At 55.5% G+C, this 16,929-nt stretch overlaps 1 protein-coding gene across 9 annotated transcripts; it reads right to left on the minus strand.

Annotated features, from left to right (window-relative positions):
* Positions 1–579: 579 nt before the first annotated feature.
* LOC142460180 (zinc transporter ZIP1) lies at positions 580–16,671 on the minus strand. 9 transcript variants are annotated; one of them, XM_075562447.1, is made up of 16 exons: positions 16,241–16,671; positions 15,012–15,230; positions 14,712–14,842; positions 6,968–7,069; positions 6,767–6,885; positions 6,146–6,205; positions 5,418–5,486; positions 5,213–5,316; positions 5,084–5,113; positions 4,859–4,938; positions 4,696–4,748; positions 4,324–4,568; positions 3,552–3,958; positions 2,025–2,294; positions 1,350–1,536; positions 580–1,235 (listed from the first exon to the last, which is right to left on the minus strand). In XM_075562447.1, exons 2-16 carry the CDS (start codon positions 15,196–15,198, stop codon positions 1,015–1,017), a joined length of 2,265 nt encoding a protein of 754 aa, XP_075418562.1. In that variant the 5' UTR covers positions 15,199–15,230; positions 16,241–16,671; the 3' UTR covers positions 580–1,014. The 9 variants fall into 9 exon arrangements, with proteins under 9 accessions (XP_075418562.1, XP_075418565.1, XP_075418561.1 ...); XM_075562450.1 differs by lacking the exon at positions 16,241–16,671 and adding an exon at positions 15,995–16,144 and having other exon boundaries at positions 4,859–4,923; XM_075562446.1 differs by lacking the exon at positions 16,241–16,671 and adding an exon at positions 15,995–16,144.
* Between the last annotated feature and the right edge of the window lie 258 nt (positions 16,672–16,929).

Here is a 16,929-nt window from a genome sequence, read left to right on the forward strand (position 1 = left end):
ATGAGTAGACAAGTCAGGAGGGCAAAGTGAAGTGATGAACTGTGAAGAGAGGTGGAAGGATTCTTAGACCAAGGATCCTAAGGCCAAAGGTTGGCCAGGTACCCCTTGCCTGTTAGCCCTCTAAGCTTAACAGGCCATCAAGAAGAGGGAACCAGCTCAGCACCTAGCCTGGAATCCGTAGTCAAGTCACCAAATCCCTTCTCCTTTGTAGCCTTGGCACTCAGGCCATCTAGGTTGCTCCCAGGAGAGCCAGGGTCATTTTACCAGAAACATCAAACCTGTGGGTTCATCCCGTCACTGCTAGGCCTTGGGGTTGAAGGAGAGCAGGAACTTGTCTGGCCAGAGTCCCAGACCCCTGATGATGCACAAGAGCCCTGTACAAAGAGGTGGCGACTTCCTCTTGCCAGGGGCCTATATACAGCCTGGGTTCCTGTATCCAATGCCAAGTACAAATCCTGAGGCTGGACAAAGCGCACAAAGGTGCTGAGAACATGCAAAACCACCACGAGATGAAAGGCCTGTGCACCAAGAACCCCATAGCTTCCTAGCCCCACCTCAAACAGCAGGCAAACACAGTAAAGGTTTGATAAGATTTTTTTATTAACATATAATATATTTAATAAAAAATAATATCCACTCTGGCTCTCTCCTCCATTGCAAGGGGAAGAGTGGTACGGAGGGGCTGGCACTGCCCACCCCCAGGCATCCGGACAAGCCCTGCATCCGGGGCTCCCCTCTACCCCCTGCTTTCCAACAGGCTCTGACCTCCAGATAAACGGTTCAAAGTTACAAGTGCTTTAGGCCCTCCCTTGGGCTCCCCCAGGCCCACCCGAAGTGCAGAATTCAGGGGTCACCTGGACAAGTCCCTTGCTTTCTTTCATTCATGGGATCCTTCATTCATGTTAGAAAGAGGACCTGGGGGCAAATGGTTGAGTCCCTACTGGCCAGGGGGGAAGGGAGGAAGGGACAGTGATAGGGGATGGGGCCACGAAGAGGGATAGTGAGGAGGTGCCCTCACTGCAGCCGGTCACTGCGGAACGAATCCTCCACAGCAGGATCGGGTAGCAGGGCACAGGGATCACTCAGCATGTTGAGCCCTTCAAGGCCCAGTGGCTCCATGTGCAGCTCATCTTCCAGCCCCAGCCCCAGTTCCAGCCCAGCTGTGGACACCTCAAAGCCAGGTACTCCAGCCAGGGCTGCCGCAATCTCCTTAGAGAAGCCAGGGGAGGAGTCTCCTGTGGGTGCCAAGGAAACGTATGAGGACCCTGTGACCTACAAACTCTTCAAGACCCAGGTCTTCTACCGAATCACTCCCCCTTCCACCTTACCACCGCCCACCCACCCCTCACCTGTGAGGATGATGTTAGGCCCTGAGCCATGGTGGGAACAATGAGTCAAGTTCTGGTGGTTGAGAGCATGGGGGTCTTGAGGGCTGCCCACTGGCCCCTCACCCCCTAAAAATCCAGGCCCTTCGGAATAGTCAGGGGGCTCCAGCCCCAGGCTGGCTGATGGGCTCTCCATGCTGAACTGCTCCAGCTACGGACACACAGACAGATCTTGAAGAAGTGGACTTCAGAACAGTGTGTTCCTGCCTGTCTTGCCCCATCATGCTAACACATGCCCTTTGCCCAACAATCTTCATGCCCCCCAGGGCCAGACAGAGATAGAGGGAGGAGGCAGCAAGCAGAGCAGCACAGTGAGAGCTGGAGCCTGAGGTGAGTGTGGGGGTCGTACCTGGTGGGAAAGAGCATGTGCGTGCTTGCAGAAGAATGGGTCTAAGTGTTGGCCATCAAAGAGCAAGCTGAGCAGAGGGCTTGGGGCCAGGGCCGGGGGCCAGGCCAGGGCCAAGGGCAGTAGAGGCTAATGCACGAAGTGAGGAGCTTCTAGCTGGAAGTGGTGTTATTTAAGGCGATCTGGTGGCCTAGATTTCCCAATTCAAAACACACCCGAGACCAGCACTCAGTACCCCACTGAGCAGCCACCAGCCCCACCCTTGATCCTGAGTCAGAGGCCTAGGTACTCACGTTTCCCAAGCTGAAGTCACTCATTGGCCGGTGGTAAGACTGTTGCCCGTGCCCACAAGAGCCAGGTGGGCACAGGGTCCCATAGTGTGGCTGCCTTCCCGGGGGCTGCCCGCATGAAGGCTGCACTGAGCAGGCCTGAGAGGGCAGCCCTGGCTGCTGTAGAGATTTTAGAGTGGGGAGCTGGGTGGGCAGAACCAAATTGGGGGGGCTGTAAGGGTATGGGGGCAGACGCTGGTCAGTGGGCAGTTTACTGGTGTCCAGGGGAACGCCCTGAAGAGAAGGAAAAAGGGGGGCAGCTTACCTCTCAGTGTATCGCCCAAAAGCAGCACTCAACTTGACACCCTCTCTCCCCCCACTTAGGCTACAACCATTCTCAACACAAACATGACAAAGCTCCCCGAAGTGTCCCTGGGATTGGGTATAGTTACTCAAAAATGCCCATCAGGATGACAGTGACTAACACAAGAATAATTTGGAGCCCACTCCAGAAGTAAATCATTCCTAAACTTTGGAACCTTTAACTATTGTGAGAGATCAAGGACTTGTGACACACAAATGATCAACAACACAACTGTGAAGTGGAGGACTTCTGTTCTAAAGCCTTGAAGAGGCAGGAGTGGGGGGGGGGGAGAAGGGAGGCTAGGCTCACTCCAGACTCCGAGAGAGCTGAGCCCTTGCTGGCCCACCCTCGAGTGGAGTCTTCCTGCCAGAGGGGGCCTGGGTCAAATGGAACACAGAACACACATTCCAGGAAGGGCAGTGGAGGGGGAGGACGAAAGTGGGGCAGAGGACAGAGGAACAGAGGGAGCGAAGGTGAGAGGGAAAGGGGAGCAGCGAGAGCAAAGAAGGAAAGGGTGCGGCAGGGGACTGCTGGAAATTTAAGCATATGGAGGAAAAAGGCCCCCATGTGAGAGGCTTGAATGCCCTTCCTCCTCACTTGCTGGGTAAGTATTTTCCTTCGCCCGCGTCCTCTCCCCCCCCCCACTTGTTTCCTCATGGGGGTGACAAATGAAGGCCCTGGGCCCTGGGATGTGAGTTTCTGACTCTGTGTAACCTCGGAAAGGAGGAGTGGAGAGGATCGGGGAAAGAAAAACACAAAAACACAACATGCAAGCAAACATGAAAGGCCAGGAGAGAGGGAAGAGAGAAACTACCATTTCTAAGCCTGTCCCGGGGCTAAGCACAGTCAGTGCCCAGCATGTCATGAAGATTAATGTGGTCCCCACAGTGTCACCTGGTTTCATAGATGAGGACACTGAGGTTTCCAGGAGGTAAATAACGTGTCCAAGCAGACCTCTAGTAAGAGATGGAGCCGGGACCTGAAGCCAAAATGCTTAACCAATAAAGCTGGCTCACTTCAACCAGGAGGAGTTGGGGTAGGTGAAAGATGGGGCAAGTGGAGAAGAGAGGGGTGAAGGGGGATGGACAGGACAATGGGGAGTCAGGAGAAGGCACTGGAGAGGAGAGGGCTTTGTGGGAGAGAAGGGGGACGGGAGACAGACATGTAGGGAAGGCAGCCACGCATACCTGAGTGATGGAAGACAAGGTGGGTGACACTGTTGGCGAAAACTGTTTGGGCAGCTGCTGTTGGGACCTTCTGGCGTCGGCTGGGCCCACGGGTAAACTCAGGGGGCTGAGGGGCACACGGCGGTGGCGGGGGGAGGCCCCAGGGGTAGAAGCTGGGTAAGGGGGGGCACCCAGCACAGGAGATGAAGTGGAGGAGGAGGAGGAGGGGGAGGAGAGGGCTGGGGCACTGAATGAGGACTGGCCCAGGGAGGTGGTGGGCAGTGCAGTGTGGGCCAAGGAGGAGGCAGGCAGTGAGGGGTGACTGTGGGAGCCCTGGAGCTGGGGCTGAGGATGGCTCAGGGAAGCCTGGAGGTTGGGATTGCTTAGGGAGGACTGCAGGGATGGGTGGCTGAGAGGTGAATGAAGTCCTGCAGGCACAGACAAAAAACCAGAGATGCCAACATTATTGATGGGCACTGGGTCCCTTTGCACCTGGAATGGGTAGCAGTAACCAGACTCTGACCATGGACATGGCAACACGATGTCCTCCCTACTCTTTCTCTGACACTGAGGTTGGCACTGCCTACCTGGGGACTTCTCTCCATGTTCTTTCTAAGAAAAGCCACGCCTACCAGTTTCTACTGGCTAAAGATTGCAATGAGGGAATCCTGGGGGAGAGAGGCGATGGGCTAGCATGGCAACTCACAGGCAGATCCAGGTGCTCAAGTCTCCCTCCCCTTGTCCCTCCAGGCAGGCAGCACCATGTGGGCACATGGCCAGGACAGCTACTCACCTGGTATGTCATAGCCTGGGCCTAGACCCAGGCCCCCGCTGATGCCCAGGTGGGTCATGGTGTGGGTCAAATTGGAGGTACTATTGCCCCCACTCAGGCTCGGGTAGGCTGTCTCCTCAGGGTCCAGAGGGGTAGACAGTGGTGAGGGAAAGTGCAGGTTGGTGAGGTCAGGTAGGGAACCCCCCGTGTTCATGGCAGGTGGGAGAGCAGGCACACTGGCAGGCTGGTCAGGGGATAGAAAGATGCTGGGGAAAGGAGAGGCAAAGAGATATCAATGGGCACAGTGGTCAGGGAAGAATGAAGGCCAGTCTTTTATATTCCTGTACACTTTCCTCTTCCATGCTTCCCTTGGCCCACCTCAGAGGTACTTACTTAATTCCAGGAACTTCACAGGAGCGAGGTCGGGAAGAGGAAGAGGAGGACAGCTGAGGAGACAAGAAAATGGAAACCGAGGACAGAGCTTGGTGAGGACCAAGGAGGCCTGCCCCAGGGGAAGGAGAAAGGCAGTGGGTGTCACCCTGCAGTCCACACCTACCTTCTTCGCATCCCATGGCTTCAGCAAGTGCTTGTCACCTAGCAGGTTCTCCTCGATAGCAGGAACTTGAAAGAGAAAGACTGGTGATGGGAAGGTTGGAGAAGGAACCAGTAAGGTGGGACAAGAGGCAAAGGCAGGTGGGAAGGTGGCCCTCTCCCTAGCCCTGCACACAGCCTCTGACGTAAGCCCAGAACCCAGTGCCCACAAGTGATGAGGAGCACATACCTCTGGAGTCCATCTCGCCATCCAGGAACCCTGCAAGGGAAGTGGCATAACAGGCTGTAGCGCTCGAAGCTTACTTGCTTCAAACGATTGCTCCACGGCTACTCTCTAGCCTGGGGCAGGGCCACTTACCCCCACGACGGCTAGGAGGGATGCTGGGGGGTGCAGGGACCGAATAGGTGTCCTGGGGGCTGGGGTTCATCACACTTGTGTGAAGGGCACTGTCAGAGCTTGTCCTGTAAGGGGGAGCCAAGATGAGCTGGCACCAGTGACACTAGCTGGGCTGCGAGCAGGGAGACTAGGAAGTCTGTAGCTTAAAGGGGAGAAGGGCCATTACCTGTTAAGTGCAGTTGGCAGTCTAAACAGCTGCCCCTTCTCAGCAGGGAAATTGCCCCAGGGCATCGTCCTAGATGGAAAACAGGCATGGGGAGGAAGGCTAGCACCAGACAAGAAGGTGGGCATGGAGACTGGGCAATGGGGAGGCTGCCAGGATGGAGGCAAGGGGGAAGTGCCAAGGCTGGGTACCCAGGATCACCCTTCCTTTTTTCTGGTCCCTCTGATGTCTGTGACCCATGAAGCTCCTCTCTTCCAATGCATGTAAGAGTTCTGGAAACCTCTCCATTTCCCTCCCTGGACAATCCCAATGGGAATCTTAGAACCAGCAGTTCTGCTGGGCCTGAGTACTGGGAGCCAGATGGACAGAGCAAGGGCTTAGAAACCTCAGCATGCCAGAGAACCCCTCAAGCACCCACTCTTGACAGAAGGCAGCTGTTTTCACCTGCCTCCCTGCCACTCTCCTCCCCCGTGCGCACACACCCCAGCCCGGCCACAGTTCCCATTGGTCCGGTCCTGGTTGGACTGGGAGGCTAGGCTACTCATGTCAATATGGCCAAGGCTGGACTCTGACCCACCTACTCCACCTGCCCCCCACCCCTCCCTGGCCACCTTTAGGGGAGGAAGTACTATTGAAACCCTGGCCCAGCAAGCCTAGCTCCAATTCCAGATTCCCCCAGAGGCTGTCAGGGAGCGGGCACGCGGATTTGGCTGTCAGGGACAGTTACCGACCGTCGCCAGCCGGACTCCGGAGGAGGAGACAAGTAGGCAGGACTGTAGGGAGAACTGTCGATGTGAACAGCTCTCGTTAAGGAAAAGCATGGGAAGGGGAATGAGAAGAGAGACTAGATGAGAGAATCGGGGAGCCCCCTGAGGAGTTTCTCAAGAAATATAGACCTTCCTTTTCCTCTACAAGGGGCAACAGCAGGGTCAGAGAATGGATGAGAAGAAGGGGCTCGGACCCCATGGAACGGGGAAACTAAAGGAGGGTATCCGGGCTGGACTTGGGAAAAACAGACTGAAAGCAAAGAGGAGTGACAGGAGCAAGGACAAGAAGAGGAACCAGATCCCTTTAAGCAGGAAACTAAACAGGGAGTCCCATTTGTCTCAGACCGCAGAGAGCAAGCTGAAGTGAGGCCACCAGTGTTGGGCAGAGATGGAGGGCACGGCCCCAGGGACAGCAAGTCCCCGTCACAGGAGTGCTGACACGAGAGCCAAGTGGTCATTTTTCAAGGAGGCTCCTGGAGAAGGGCAGAACTGAAGGAAGAACAGCACCTGAAGTCCTTCCTCCCACAAGCCCCTACGGAACTCTATCCCGCCACCCTTCAGAGCCCCTAAGCCTTGCTGAAGGATATGTGGCGGGGGTAGCGGCGGAGTGGGGATGCCATTCTGCGGGGATCTCGCTGCACCCGCTCCACCAGCCCATGGTGCCGAGTGCTCCGAGATGAATCCAGAGGTGAGTGGAGAGGGCTCTGCCAAAAGGGACAGGTGCATCAAGTCAGCGGGGGAAGCTGCCAGAGAGCTTTGGCTCCTCCCTGCCGGGTGGCCACTCACCTGGAACTCGGCCAGGCCACAGCCAATCTGGTTCACGTTGGGCAGAGAACCGCCATAATGGGAGCCCCTTGTATAGGCCAGCCGCAGTTTCTGGGCCTGTAACTGAGAAGGAGAAGGATGGGAATGTTAGGCAGGGTCCTGAGGACTGTTCTCCGCAGCTGCCTTACCATTCCCGTCAACTGGTCAGGCTGCTTCTGCTACTTATAGGAGGAAAAAGTACTTTTAAGTCAGTGCTGGGGAAAAGGTCCACCAAGAGTGGATATGAACAATCGGTGCTAGGCCTCACATATCCTGCCCTCATCAATGGAACCACCGCGACCCTGCACTACCCTATGGGCTGGGCTGGCACTGGGCCTGCCGCTCTGCTGGCGCTCTGATGTCCCAGTTGGCAGCAGTGTACCTCGAATCCCTGAGGGGTTTCTAGGAGCCCCCAGGCTCATCACATGACTTAACTCCTGGGGAGGAGTGCCCATTAGGTGACTCTGCTTTCCTTTCCAGATGTGTCCATGACTAATTGGAAGATGAGAAGGCCACAGGTGGATGCTACAGAGCCATTACTGTCAGTCTCTGATCTCCCCACTCTGTAGAGTGGGGCACAGGCTTCCAGGCCAGGCCTCAGGAAGGCCACAGAGCTCCAGCACCCCTGGAATGATCGCTGGCCTCACTGGAAAAACAGTGTTAAAACCAAACGGTGTTCTTCCACCACATCCTAAGGCCCTGGAGACAGGGGGTGGATGAAGGAATAGCAGCTCACCCATGCCACTGGGGTCCGCACGATCTCCCTGGCCTCACCTCCATCCCGGGGAGGTATGCCTGGAGCAGGGATAAGGCACTACAGCTCCGCAGCCTGGCCAGGTATGGGCCTATCTACAGAGCTCACATCCCTCTGGGAGAGGTGAGCATCTACTTCGAAGGCTCAGCCACCGCCATTAGGCAAATAAACAGACCCAGGCAAGGCCACGGGGAGCAGAGTGGCTGAGGAGGAGTAAATTCCAAGAGTTTCCAGGGCCACACTGCTGTACGTAGGCCAGCACTAGAACTGACTTTCTGTCACAGGTCAGCCTTTTGAGTTCAGTGGGCACTAGCCCACCTCAAGACTCATATATATGAGAACTCCAGGTTCTCAGCTGGATAGACCCCCATCCCTTTAAGTGCTGCAGATGAGTCTTCCTAAGAGCTAGCTAGCAGGCTAAGTGCCCCTGGTCTCTTAGCTCTTGTTCTGAACTCATTGGTCTCCCAGCTGGGCCATGTGTGCCCATTAGACTTTCTGGGCAGCAGCAGCAGCAGAGCCTAGGTCAGTGGAATGTTGAGTGCCTTTTGACAGCAGGCATGACAAAGATTAAAGCCCCCTGATTTGAGTTTCTTACAGTCTGTCCTTATTTGCAATTATAAACCCTAAGACCCCACCATACCTCTGCTAGAGTCACAATCCAGAGGATGGGGCCTCTAGCTGTCACCTGGAGACTGACTTTTTCCCTAAGCTCTTGCCTCTGGCCCCACCAGGATCCCAAACTCCTAGCGGGGAGCAGTCAAAAATTAAATCATGATCATGCTTGGAGCGGTACACACACACACACCAGATTTGCCTCCCCCCATCACTTTCTGTCCTGAGTAGCTACTAACTAGGACACATTGTCCCTAGAGACTCAAAGGGGAAACACACACACACTAACAAAGTCAAGAGAGATACACAGTCAGAGCCAGAGTCACAGTCACAGACAGATGCAATCTTAGACCAGCAGAAAGAACCTGGAAATGTATTTATGTGCCGTCATTTCCCCTTAAATCCATTCTAGCTCCTTGACAAGAGAAGTCACTGTAAAACCCTAACCTGCCATTGGGAAAGGAATGTGTGCCTGAGTCTGATCCAGGGCTAACTCCCACCCCAGTTCCCTCTGACATCCAGCCCCTGAAAGCAAGAAACCCGGACCCAAAGGACTTCACCAGCAGCTCTGCCAGGTTCCCTTCTCTCTGGAACGTCCTAGGAGTGAACATTTCCTACACAAGAGCTCCAGCGTACCAAACAAACGGATTCACCGAGCCAGCTCCCTAGAAAGCTCAGCAAACCGCATAACCTATTGCCAACTGGACTCAAAGCCTACTGACTTCTCCTCCGAGACCGCCCAGGGCAAATTACCAAGCACCAGTCTGTGAGCCATGGTCCTCACCTTCATTCACGTCAGGAAACCACAAAAAATATTTGAAAAAGGAAGCCAAGGGACGGGACGCAGGAGGGGACTTCCTGCCCCACTATACGCTTCAAACCACACTCGAGGGGTCTTCTCCCCGCGCGCTGCCAACCTCCTACACAAGGTCTCCAGGCAACAGCCCTGGGAGGTGGGAGCTGACGCCCCCGGTTTACATACCGCAGGGGGACCAATTTGGAGATCACCAACTCGGAGGCGACAGGCTAGGGACAAGGCGATCATCACCTACCCCACCCTACAGCCCAGCTTCGGGATGCTTCCGTAGATCTCCGAGAACTCAGCCAGGGATGCACTTGGGCCACCCACCTCCTACCCCCTCCCGGCCTCAGGGGGCCGTCCTCTCTGACCTCGCACACCCCCGCCTCACCCACTCGGCCCCTTGTCGCTCCCACATCCCGAGCCCCGCCGGTGTTTCGGCAATCCCCCGGCCCCCGCAAAATCAGTCTTCCTCCGCCCGGACCTCCCAGACGGCGGCTCCCGCTGCCCTAGCCCGTTCCGCCTCCTTCTCCGCTGCTCCCGCCCCGCCTCGCCGCTCCGCTCCCCACGCCGTCAGTGCTCCGCTCTGCTCCCGCTCCCCGGCGCGGCCCCTCACCCGGGTGGAGCCGATGTCCATCATCACCTCCTCGAAGGCCGCCGTCTCCTCGGCCTGACGCTGCTTCTGCAGCGCGATCTTCTCACTAAACTTACGCGGATTGGAAGCCGAGGCCGTAGCCGAGGCGGGCCCGTTCGCTCCCGGCGTCGCCATCTTCCTCCCCTGTCCCTCCCCGCCACCCTTCCAGTACAAGCCACGGCCTCCGCCGCCGGCTCCGGCCCGGCTCTACCAGCCGAAGCCGCCGCCACCGCCGCCTCAGCTAGCACCACGAACCTGGCCCCAGCCTAGCCCTGACCTGTTGTGCTCGGAGGCCGCCGGGAACTGTAGTTTGTTTACGTGATGCCTTCACCTCGCAAGTCACGCAGCACGGAGAGGAAATGGACACCATTTCCCAGAAGCCCCCGCTAACTCCGGGAACTGGGCTCTCTGCGCCTCCCTCTCGGTTACTCCTGGCGCGGGGCGACCTGGGAATTATAGTCCCAAATTGGTCCGAAGACTACAAATGGCAAGGGACAGTAATTAAGGAAATAGACTGAGACAAGAGAGGGAACAAGCAAGGAATGAGGGAGCAAAATGTGGGTAATTTTCAGGGAAGAGAACATTAATAAAAAACAGACCAGAGGTTTTAATAAAAACAGATGGACATTAATAAAAACAGACCAGAGGTTTTCAGCTGTAAGCATCTGGGATTCGGGTCCTCTCAGTCATGCACACCTTTTCCCCAAAATATACATCAGATAAGTCTATAACCCCCTCCCAGGGGAAAGGACAACAGAAAAGTGGGTAAAGGGAGACATTGGTCAGTGAAAAACTAATTCGTACATTATCAAGGGTTCATGAGGGAGGGAGGAGTAAAAAATGAGAAGCTGATACCAAGGGCTCAAGTAGAAAGAAAATATTTTTAAAATAATAGCAACAAATGTACAAATGTGCTTGACACAATGGATGGATGTATGGACTGTGATAAGAGTTGTATGACCCCCCCAATAAAATGATTAAAAATAATAAAATCATACCAAAAAAAGAAAATAAAACAAAAAATATATCAGATACTGTACAGGTTTATAGAAACATCTTTTATTTGGATAACATGTTCCAAAACAGGTCAGTTAGTAAAATAGATTCTAGAGAATATGGCCCTTATGCACAGCCTTCCCGCCCCAAAAATAACCTCAGGGGTGAGCTCCTCCTCCCCCTTCGGCTCCTCTGATATAAAAAACATTTTGGCAGCTCAGTGTTTGTAATCTGGACACAGGGACCATGTCCTGTATCCCTACGGTGCAGCGGCAGTTGGGGGGTTCTGCCAATCCCACCCCCACCTCAGTCCAACAATTATTTCTCCTCCACCCCAGGACCTGGGTCTAAAATCAAGAACAAGCAGGGGAGTCCCCTTCACTGAGGTGCTGGGCAGGACTCAGTGGCATCACTGTGCTTTGAGAAAAAAGGGGGAGATTTATTTGGCACTTTGAAAACTGAGAAGTGAGTAGGGCCAGAAGAGCCAAAGATACCAAAACTGGCAGGAAGAGGCCATTTGGCACTAGCCCCCCTGGGAAAGGGGAAGAGGGAGGAGTCACCAGAGATAAGAAAAGAGGGGGGACACTCCAAATGGCAGGGTGCTGAAATGGGCTAGAACCAACTGGTGCCTCTCCATACCTCTACTCCACAGCAGGTGGGTGGCCCACCCCCAGCCTAAATAATGTCAGTTTGCCTTTGCGTGTAGTGTCTGACCCTTAATCCTAATGTCTCTTGATTATGGCCACCCTTGTCCCCTGGTCTGGGGCCAGGCTGCCATCTGACCAAAGGCGTCACCCCTAGTTCTGGGGAACTCCTTGGTCCTCACTGCCTCCCTGGCCTCTTCCACATACACTGGGGTGGAGGACAGGGCAGGGGTCCCTGCTACCCAACCTCCCCTGCCCTTTACTGGCGCCTCCCTCCTAGACTTGGATGAAGAGCAGGCCAGTTAGAAGGGCAAAACCTGCTAGGAGCAGAATGACCTTGAGGATCCTCTGGTCAGAAGTGGCCAGCTCCTGGGGTAGGATCTCCAGGAAAGTGATGTAGAGAAAGGTGCCAGCTGCCATGCCCTCTAGCACAGACTGGGCCAGTTGGTGCAGGGGCCCAGCTGATTCTGCCAGAGCAGCACCCAGCCCGATGCCCAGAGGTGTCATACATGAGAAGAGGATGCCACAGCCAGCCACCACCTGGGCCCGCAGGTGGCTCTGTAAAAGCCGCAAGGACAGGCTGACCGCCAGGATACCCTTGTGGAGCAGCAGAGCCAAGCCAAGCTCCATGGCCCGAGCTCGGTCTCGCTGTAGCCCCACTGCCAGCCCCTCAAACACTGAGTGCAGGGCCAAGGAGAAGACCAGGACGCAGGCACGGAGGGCCGAAGGTGCTGCTGCTGCTGCTGCTGCTGCTGCTGCTCCACTTGCCTGTGGGACGCCTGGCCCGTCATGCCAGTGCTGCAGCCCCCCACTGGCTGTTCCCAGCAGAGCTCTTGTCTCCTCCCGAGGCAGCGGCCCAGACTGCTCCTTGTAAGCCAATGTGATTTGCTCCATGACCAAGACCAGAAAGAAACCCATGGCTAGGATAAACTCCTGCAGGGGAAACTGGAGCTGTGGGAAGAGGAAGCAGCAGTAAACTCACAAGACAGGTGGAAAAAGTATAGGAGGAATCAGATGCTATCTGGTGGGAGTCTGTTTTGGGGTCTCACACACAGAACCCCTCTTAGTCATTCAAAGAGACTTGATGGCAAAAAAACAAAGTAATACATAATCATACAGATTATCTGATCACCATGTGATAAATAGGAACCCTGGTAGTGTAGTAGTTACGAGAAGGCGGCTAACCACAAGGTCAGCAGTTCAGAACCACCAGCCACTTCATGGGAGCAAGACAACTTTCTACTCACCGGGGGTGGGGATGGGGGGTGGGCAGTTCTACTCTGTCCTATAGGTCACTGTGAGTTGGAATTTACTCAATCGCAGGGCGGATTCTTATTTGTTGTTATATACGAGGAACCCCGGTGGCACAATGGTCAAACACTTAACTGCTATCCACAAGGTCAGCAGTTCAAACTCACCAGTGATTGTGTAGGGCAGAACTCTATAGGGCAGGTCTTTCTCCCAAGCGGCTGGTGAGTCTGAACCACGGACCCTTGTTAGTAGCCCACTGCTTAACCATTGCACTGCCAGAGATTTTTACATATAATGACTGGATGACCAGTGTGACTACAATCACTGAATTATTCTGAGTCACCCAGAAGCAGCTCTATGTCATGGGTCAGGTTAGATGTAGAAGAGGGTTTCCCACCTTTGGTACTATTTTTTTAAATCATTTTATTGGGGACTCATACAACTCTTATCACAATCCACACATACATCAATTTTGTACATTCATTGCCCTCATCATTCTCAAAACATCTGCTTTCCACTTAAGCCCCTGACATCAGCTCATTTTCCCTCTCCCTCACAAACCCTTGATAATTTATAAATTATTATTTTGTATCTCTTACACTGTCCGACATCTCCCTTCACACATTTTTCTGTTATCCGTCCCCCAGAGATGAGATTATATGTAGATCCCTGTAATCGGTTCCCCCTTTCTACCCCATCCTCACGGTATCAATACTCTCACCATTGGTCATGAGGGGTTCATCCGTCCTGGGTTCCCTGTGTTTCTAGTTCCTATCTGTACCAGTGTACATCCTCTGGTCTAGCCAGATTTGTAAGGTAGAATTAGGATCATGATAGTGGGGGGGTTGGGTACTACTGATCTTTACTTTTCTTTTTTAATGGTTTTTGGCATAGTCTTTCTAAGTTTATGGTTATTTTCCCAAGGGCAGAATGACTCGTGGCAACCACAAGTGTTTCGGAGGAGTGTTCCAGAGGATTTCTGTTTTGCTATTGACGTGTTGGAGCAGGTAACTCGTCCCTGCGGTGGCCTGTGGTGTGCACTCCAGGATGCTTAGCTGCAGTCCCGACCTCTCTCGACTGGATGCCAGCAGCAACCCCTGCTTCTCCGATTATCACCAAAAATGTCCCCAGACATGACCAAATCATGTTCACTGGAGGACAAAACCAACCCCAGGTGAAAGCCACAGATACAGACATAAACAAAATGTTACCTGTGTACACACACACACACACACACACACACACACGGTCGCACAATGGCCTGGCTTCTCAAACATGCAGTCACATACTGTCACAGAGACCTTCAGGCTAGCTCACACAGTCACCTGGAAACCCACGGTCACTCTGTGACCACAGAGAGGGTTCCATCCAGCATTACTTCCTCAGTCTTTGGGAAAGAAGAAATGAACTAGGATGGCTTCCTGCGTCCCCCACCACCCCCATCCCAGGCAGTCTCATCTTTTCCTATAATGATGTCTTAGCTTAGACCTTTCCCCACATCCCACTTCCTTAGGCTATAGACTTTTTGGTCAGTAACACTAGCCCCCTGAAACTTGCCTCCAACCCAGCCAAGGGTCACCCACTCACTGTCATCGAGCTAACAGTGTCCCACTGAGAGCGAACCCACAGGGCAGAGTTGAAGTGATCCTTTGGGTTCCGGAGACTAAATCTTTACAGGAGCAGACAGCCTCCTCTTCCTCTCGAGGAACTGCTGGTGGGCTGGTACCGCTGTCCTTGTGGTTAGCAGCCTAATGATTAACCCCCTGCACCAGCTGGACTCATTTCCTAAGACTAGAGACTTATCCTAAGGGTGACCTTCCTGGTGGCTGGCGCAGTGAGGTTCCTCATTGTCTCAAATGGGACTGGGCTGGGTAGCAGAAACACTTGTGCTCCGTCCCCTAAATCACAACTCCTAAGTTCACATGGCAAGAACCTGCCACACAGTCCCCTGACACATGAACAGAGGCATACAAACCCCCTCTCCCAGACTGGGCACTCTCAACACAGGGTCCGATGCAAGCTGGGCCAGCGCTCACCGTCACATGTAGGGCCCCCAGGGCCTCATCAATGGCAGCCAAGTAATCAGGCAGCAGATCCAGGAGACAGGTGGCCAGAAAGACACCGCCTGCGAAGCAGCTTACAAGGCTCAGGGCTTTCTGGCGGGAGGCTGGGCAAGAGTGGAGCAGGGAGAGGAATGAGCCAGCGGACCTCCGCCAACCCCCACTCCCTCACCCCGAAAGAACATCTTATGCTTCCGGGCCTTAGGTGGCCGCCCAGAGCCCCCAAAACCTTCCCTACCCCAAGGCACAGAACTTGCAGAGCAGCAAGAGGCTTACTGGAGAGTTGGTGGTTCGCTCCTGACCGACGCAAGACGCAGATGGGCACCAGACTGCAGATCAGGGTGAGCACCAGCAGGAGCACCAGAGCCCCCAACTTCACCTCCAGCCCCACAGGCGCTGGCGGCTGCGAGGCCACCGCCTCGGGGCGCCACACCAGGAGCTCGGGCTCTCCCCAGGGTCCCATGGTAGCGGTGGTAGCTCCGAGGGCTCTGGGACCTAGACAAAAGCCAAGAGTGGGTGGTGGAAAGACTTGCAGCGGGAGATGGGGCCAAGGAAAGGGGAAGGCTGGTCAGCAGGGGCTGCTGCTTCCTCCCATCCCCTAGCCGCTTTCGGACCTTGCCCAACCCAGGGTGCGTCATCCTCTCCAACCCAGGGGGCACCCCTCGGCGACCCCCTCCTCAGATTTTATGCCTCTCAAGTGACTTTTTCAGGCACCAGCCAAGGAGGCCCAGGAGGCCAGAAAAGGATCCTGAGATCTTATTACCCTTTTCCCTGAAGCTTCCAGCAAACTAAGGGCTGCTTCCAAACTGAACGCAGAGCTAGGGTCCTCTAAGGACGGTGGAAACCAGGCCTCCAACCCTGGGAAAGCGTGGATGAAGCCAGGGAGCTCAGGGCGCTGGAGGGGGTCCCGGAGAGGCTTGGTGGGCCAGCTGGGCAGGAAGAATTCGGGTACTGGTTCACTCTCCGCCCTCCCCCCCATTTTCCCCGAGCCAGCTCCCCGAAAACCGAGAACGACCACTTCAGGCTACAGGCTGGAACATCAGCAAAATGACCCAAGAGGCAGCCGAGGCGTCTGGGGTCCCGGGGCAGGCTAAGTCCACCTTGAGGACGGTGTCTGGAAGTCCAGACGTGGGGAGGCGGGGGCGGAGCCCGCCGGGGTCCCGGGCAACAGAAGAATGCCGAGCGAAGTGGAACTCGCCTCCCAGGCCTCCGGACGCCGGGCGGCCGGCCCGAGCCCGCTCCCCCGAGCCCGCACTCACCTCTCCAGGGTCTCTCTACATGGTCCCCGCCTGGTTCCGGCCCGTAGTCGGGAATTCCCGCCCCCTCCCCATCCCGGCCCCCTCCTCCCCGCCCCTCCGGCCGCTGCGTACCCGCCCGAGGCTGCCAATGGCAGCGCCGGAAGGGCGGGGCCGTGGCTGAGTGACGGACACTTGGAGCAATCAGAGAGCGGCGGCCGGAGCCCGGCGGGGGAGGGGAGGGGGAGGGGAGGGCAGGGGGCAGCGAACCTGGCGGGGCCGCGGCTGGGAGGTCCGGTGGGCCCGAGCTGGCGGTCCATCGGGCCTGGGTCGTTGGGGGGCTTTTGTAGAACGGAGCAGACGTCGAAGCTCAGCGGGCGGCACCGGGGCCCCTCGCTTGCCCGAACTTCGCCTCCCCGACCCCCGCCCTCGCAAATCTCTCACTCCACGTCCACACGGAGGACTTTTGCCTGGCCTGTACCAATCGCATCTTATCTTCGTAGCGGACTTGAAGTCCCTTTCAGTCGCCACTGGGAAGGCATTTCCGTCTTAAACGGACTCCTCCCCACAGTCACGCGCAAGAAAGGAAAAACAGGGAGAATTGGGAAAGGGGGAAAAAGCAGAAAGCGCATCGTTCCTTGAAAATCATCCCTTCCTTGAAGACCGACAGCTTGAGCTCATTCCCGTAGCCCCTGCAGCGCAGGCATGTTACCCGGAGTTTGCGCAGCCTGGTCTCAAAAAGGAGGCGCACCCTGGAAGACTTGGTCTGACATAGTTCCGGCAACAAGGGTTCAAGTACGGACATCACTGACGATGGCGCAGGGCCGTGTGTCCGTCCGCTGTACGGAGGGTCCCCATGAACCCAGCCACCTCTGTCAGGCCGAGCCACAACCCATGCCCAAGGCATCCGCCTTTCGGATCTCAGCTCAAAGTCTCTCTCAGGTGTCCTTGAATGCACC

The sequence above is a fragment of the Tenrec ecaudatus genome, chromosome 1 (genome assembly GCF_050624435.1).
Source record: "Tenrec ecaudatus isolate mTenEca1 chromosome 1, mTenEca1.hap1, whole genome shotgun sequence".
NCBI lineage: Eukaryota > Metazoa > Chordata > Mammalia > Afrosoricida > Tenrecidae > Tenrec > Tenrec ecaudatus.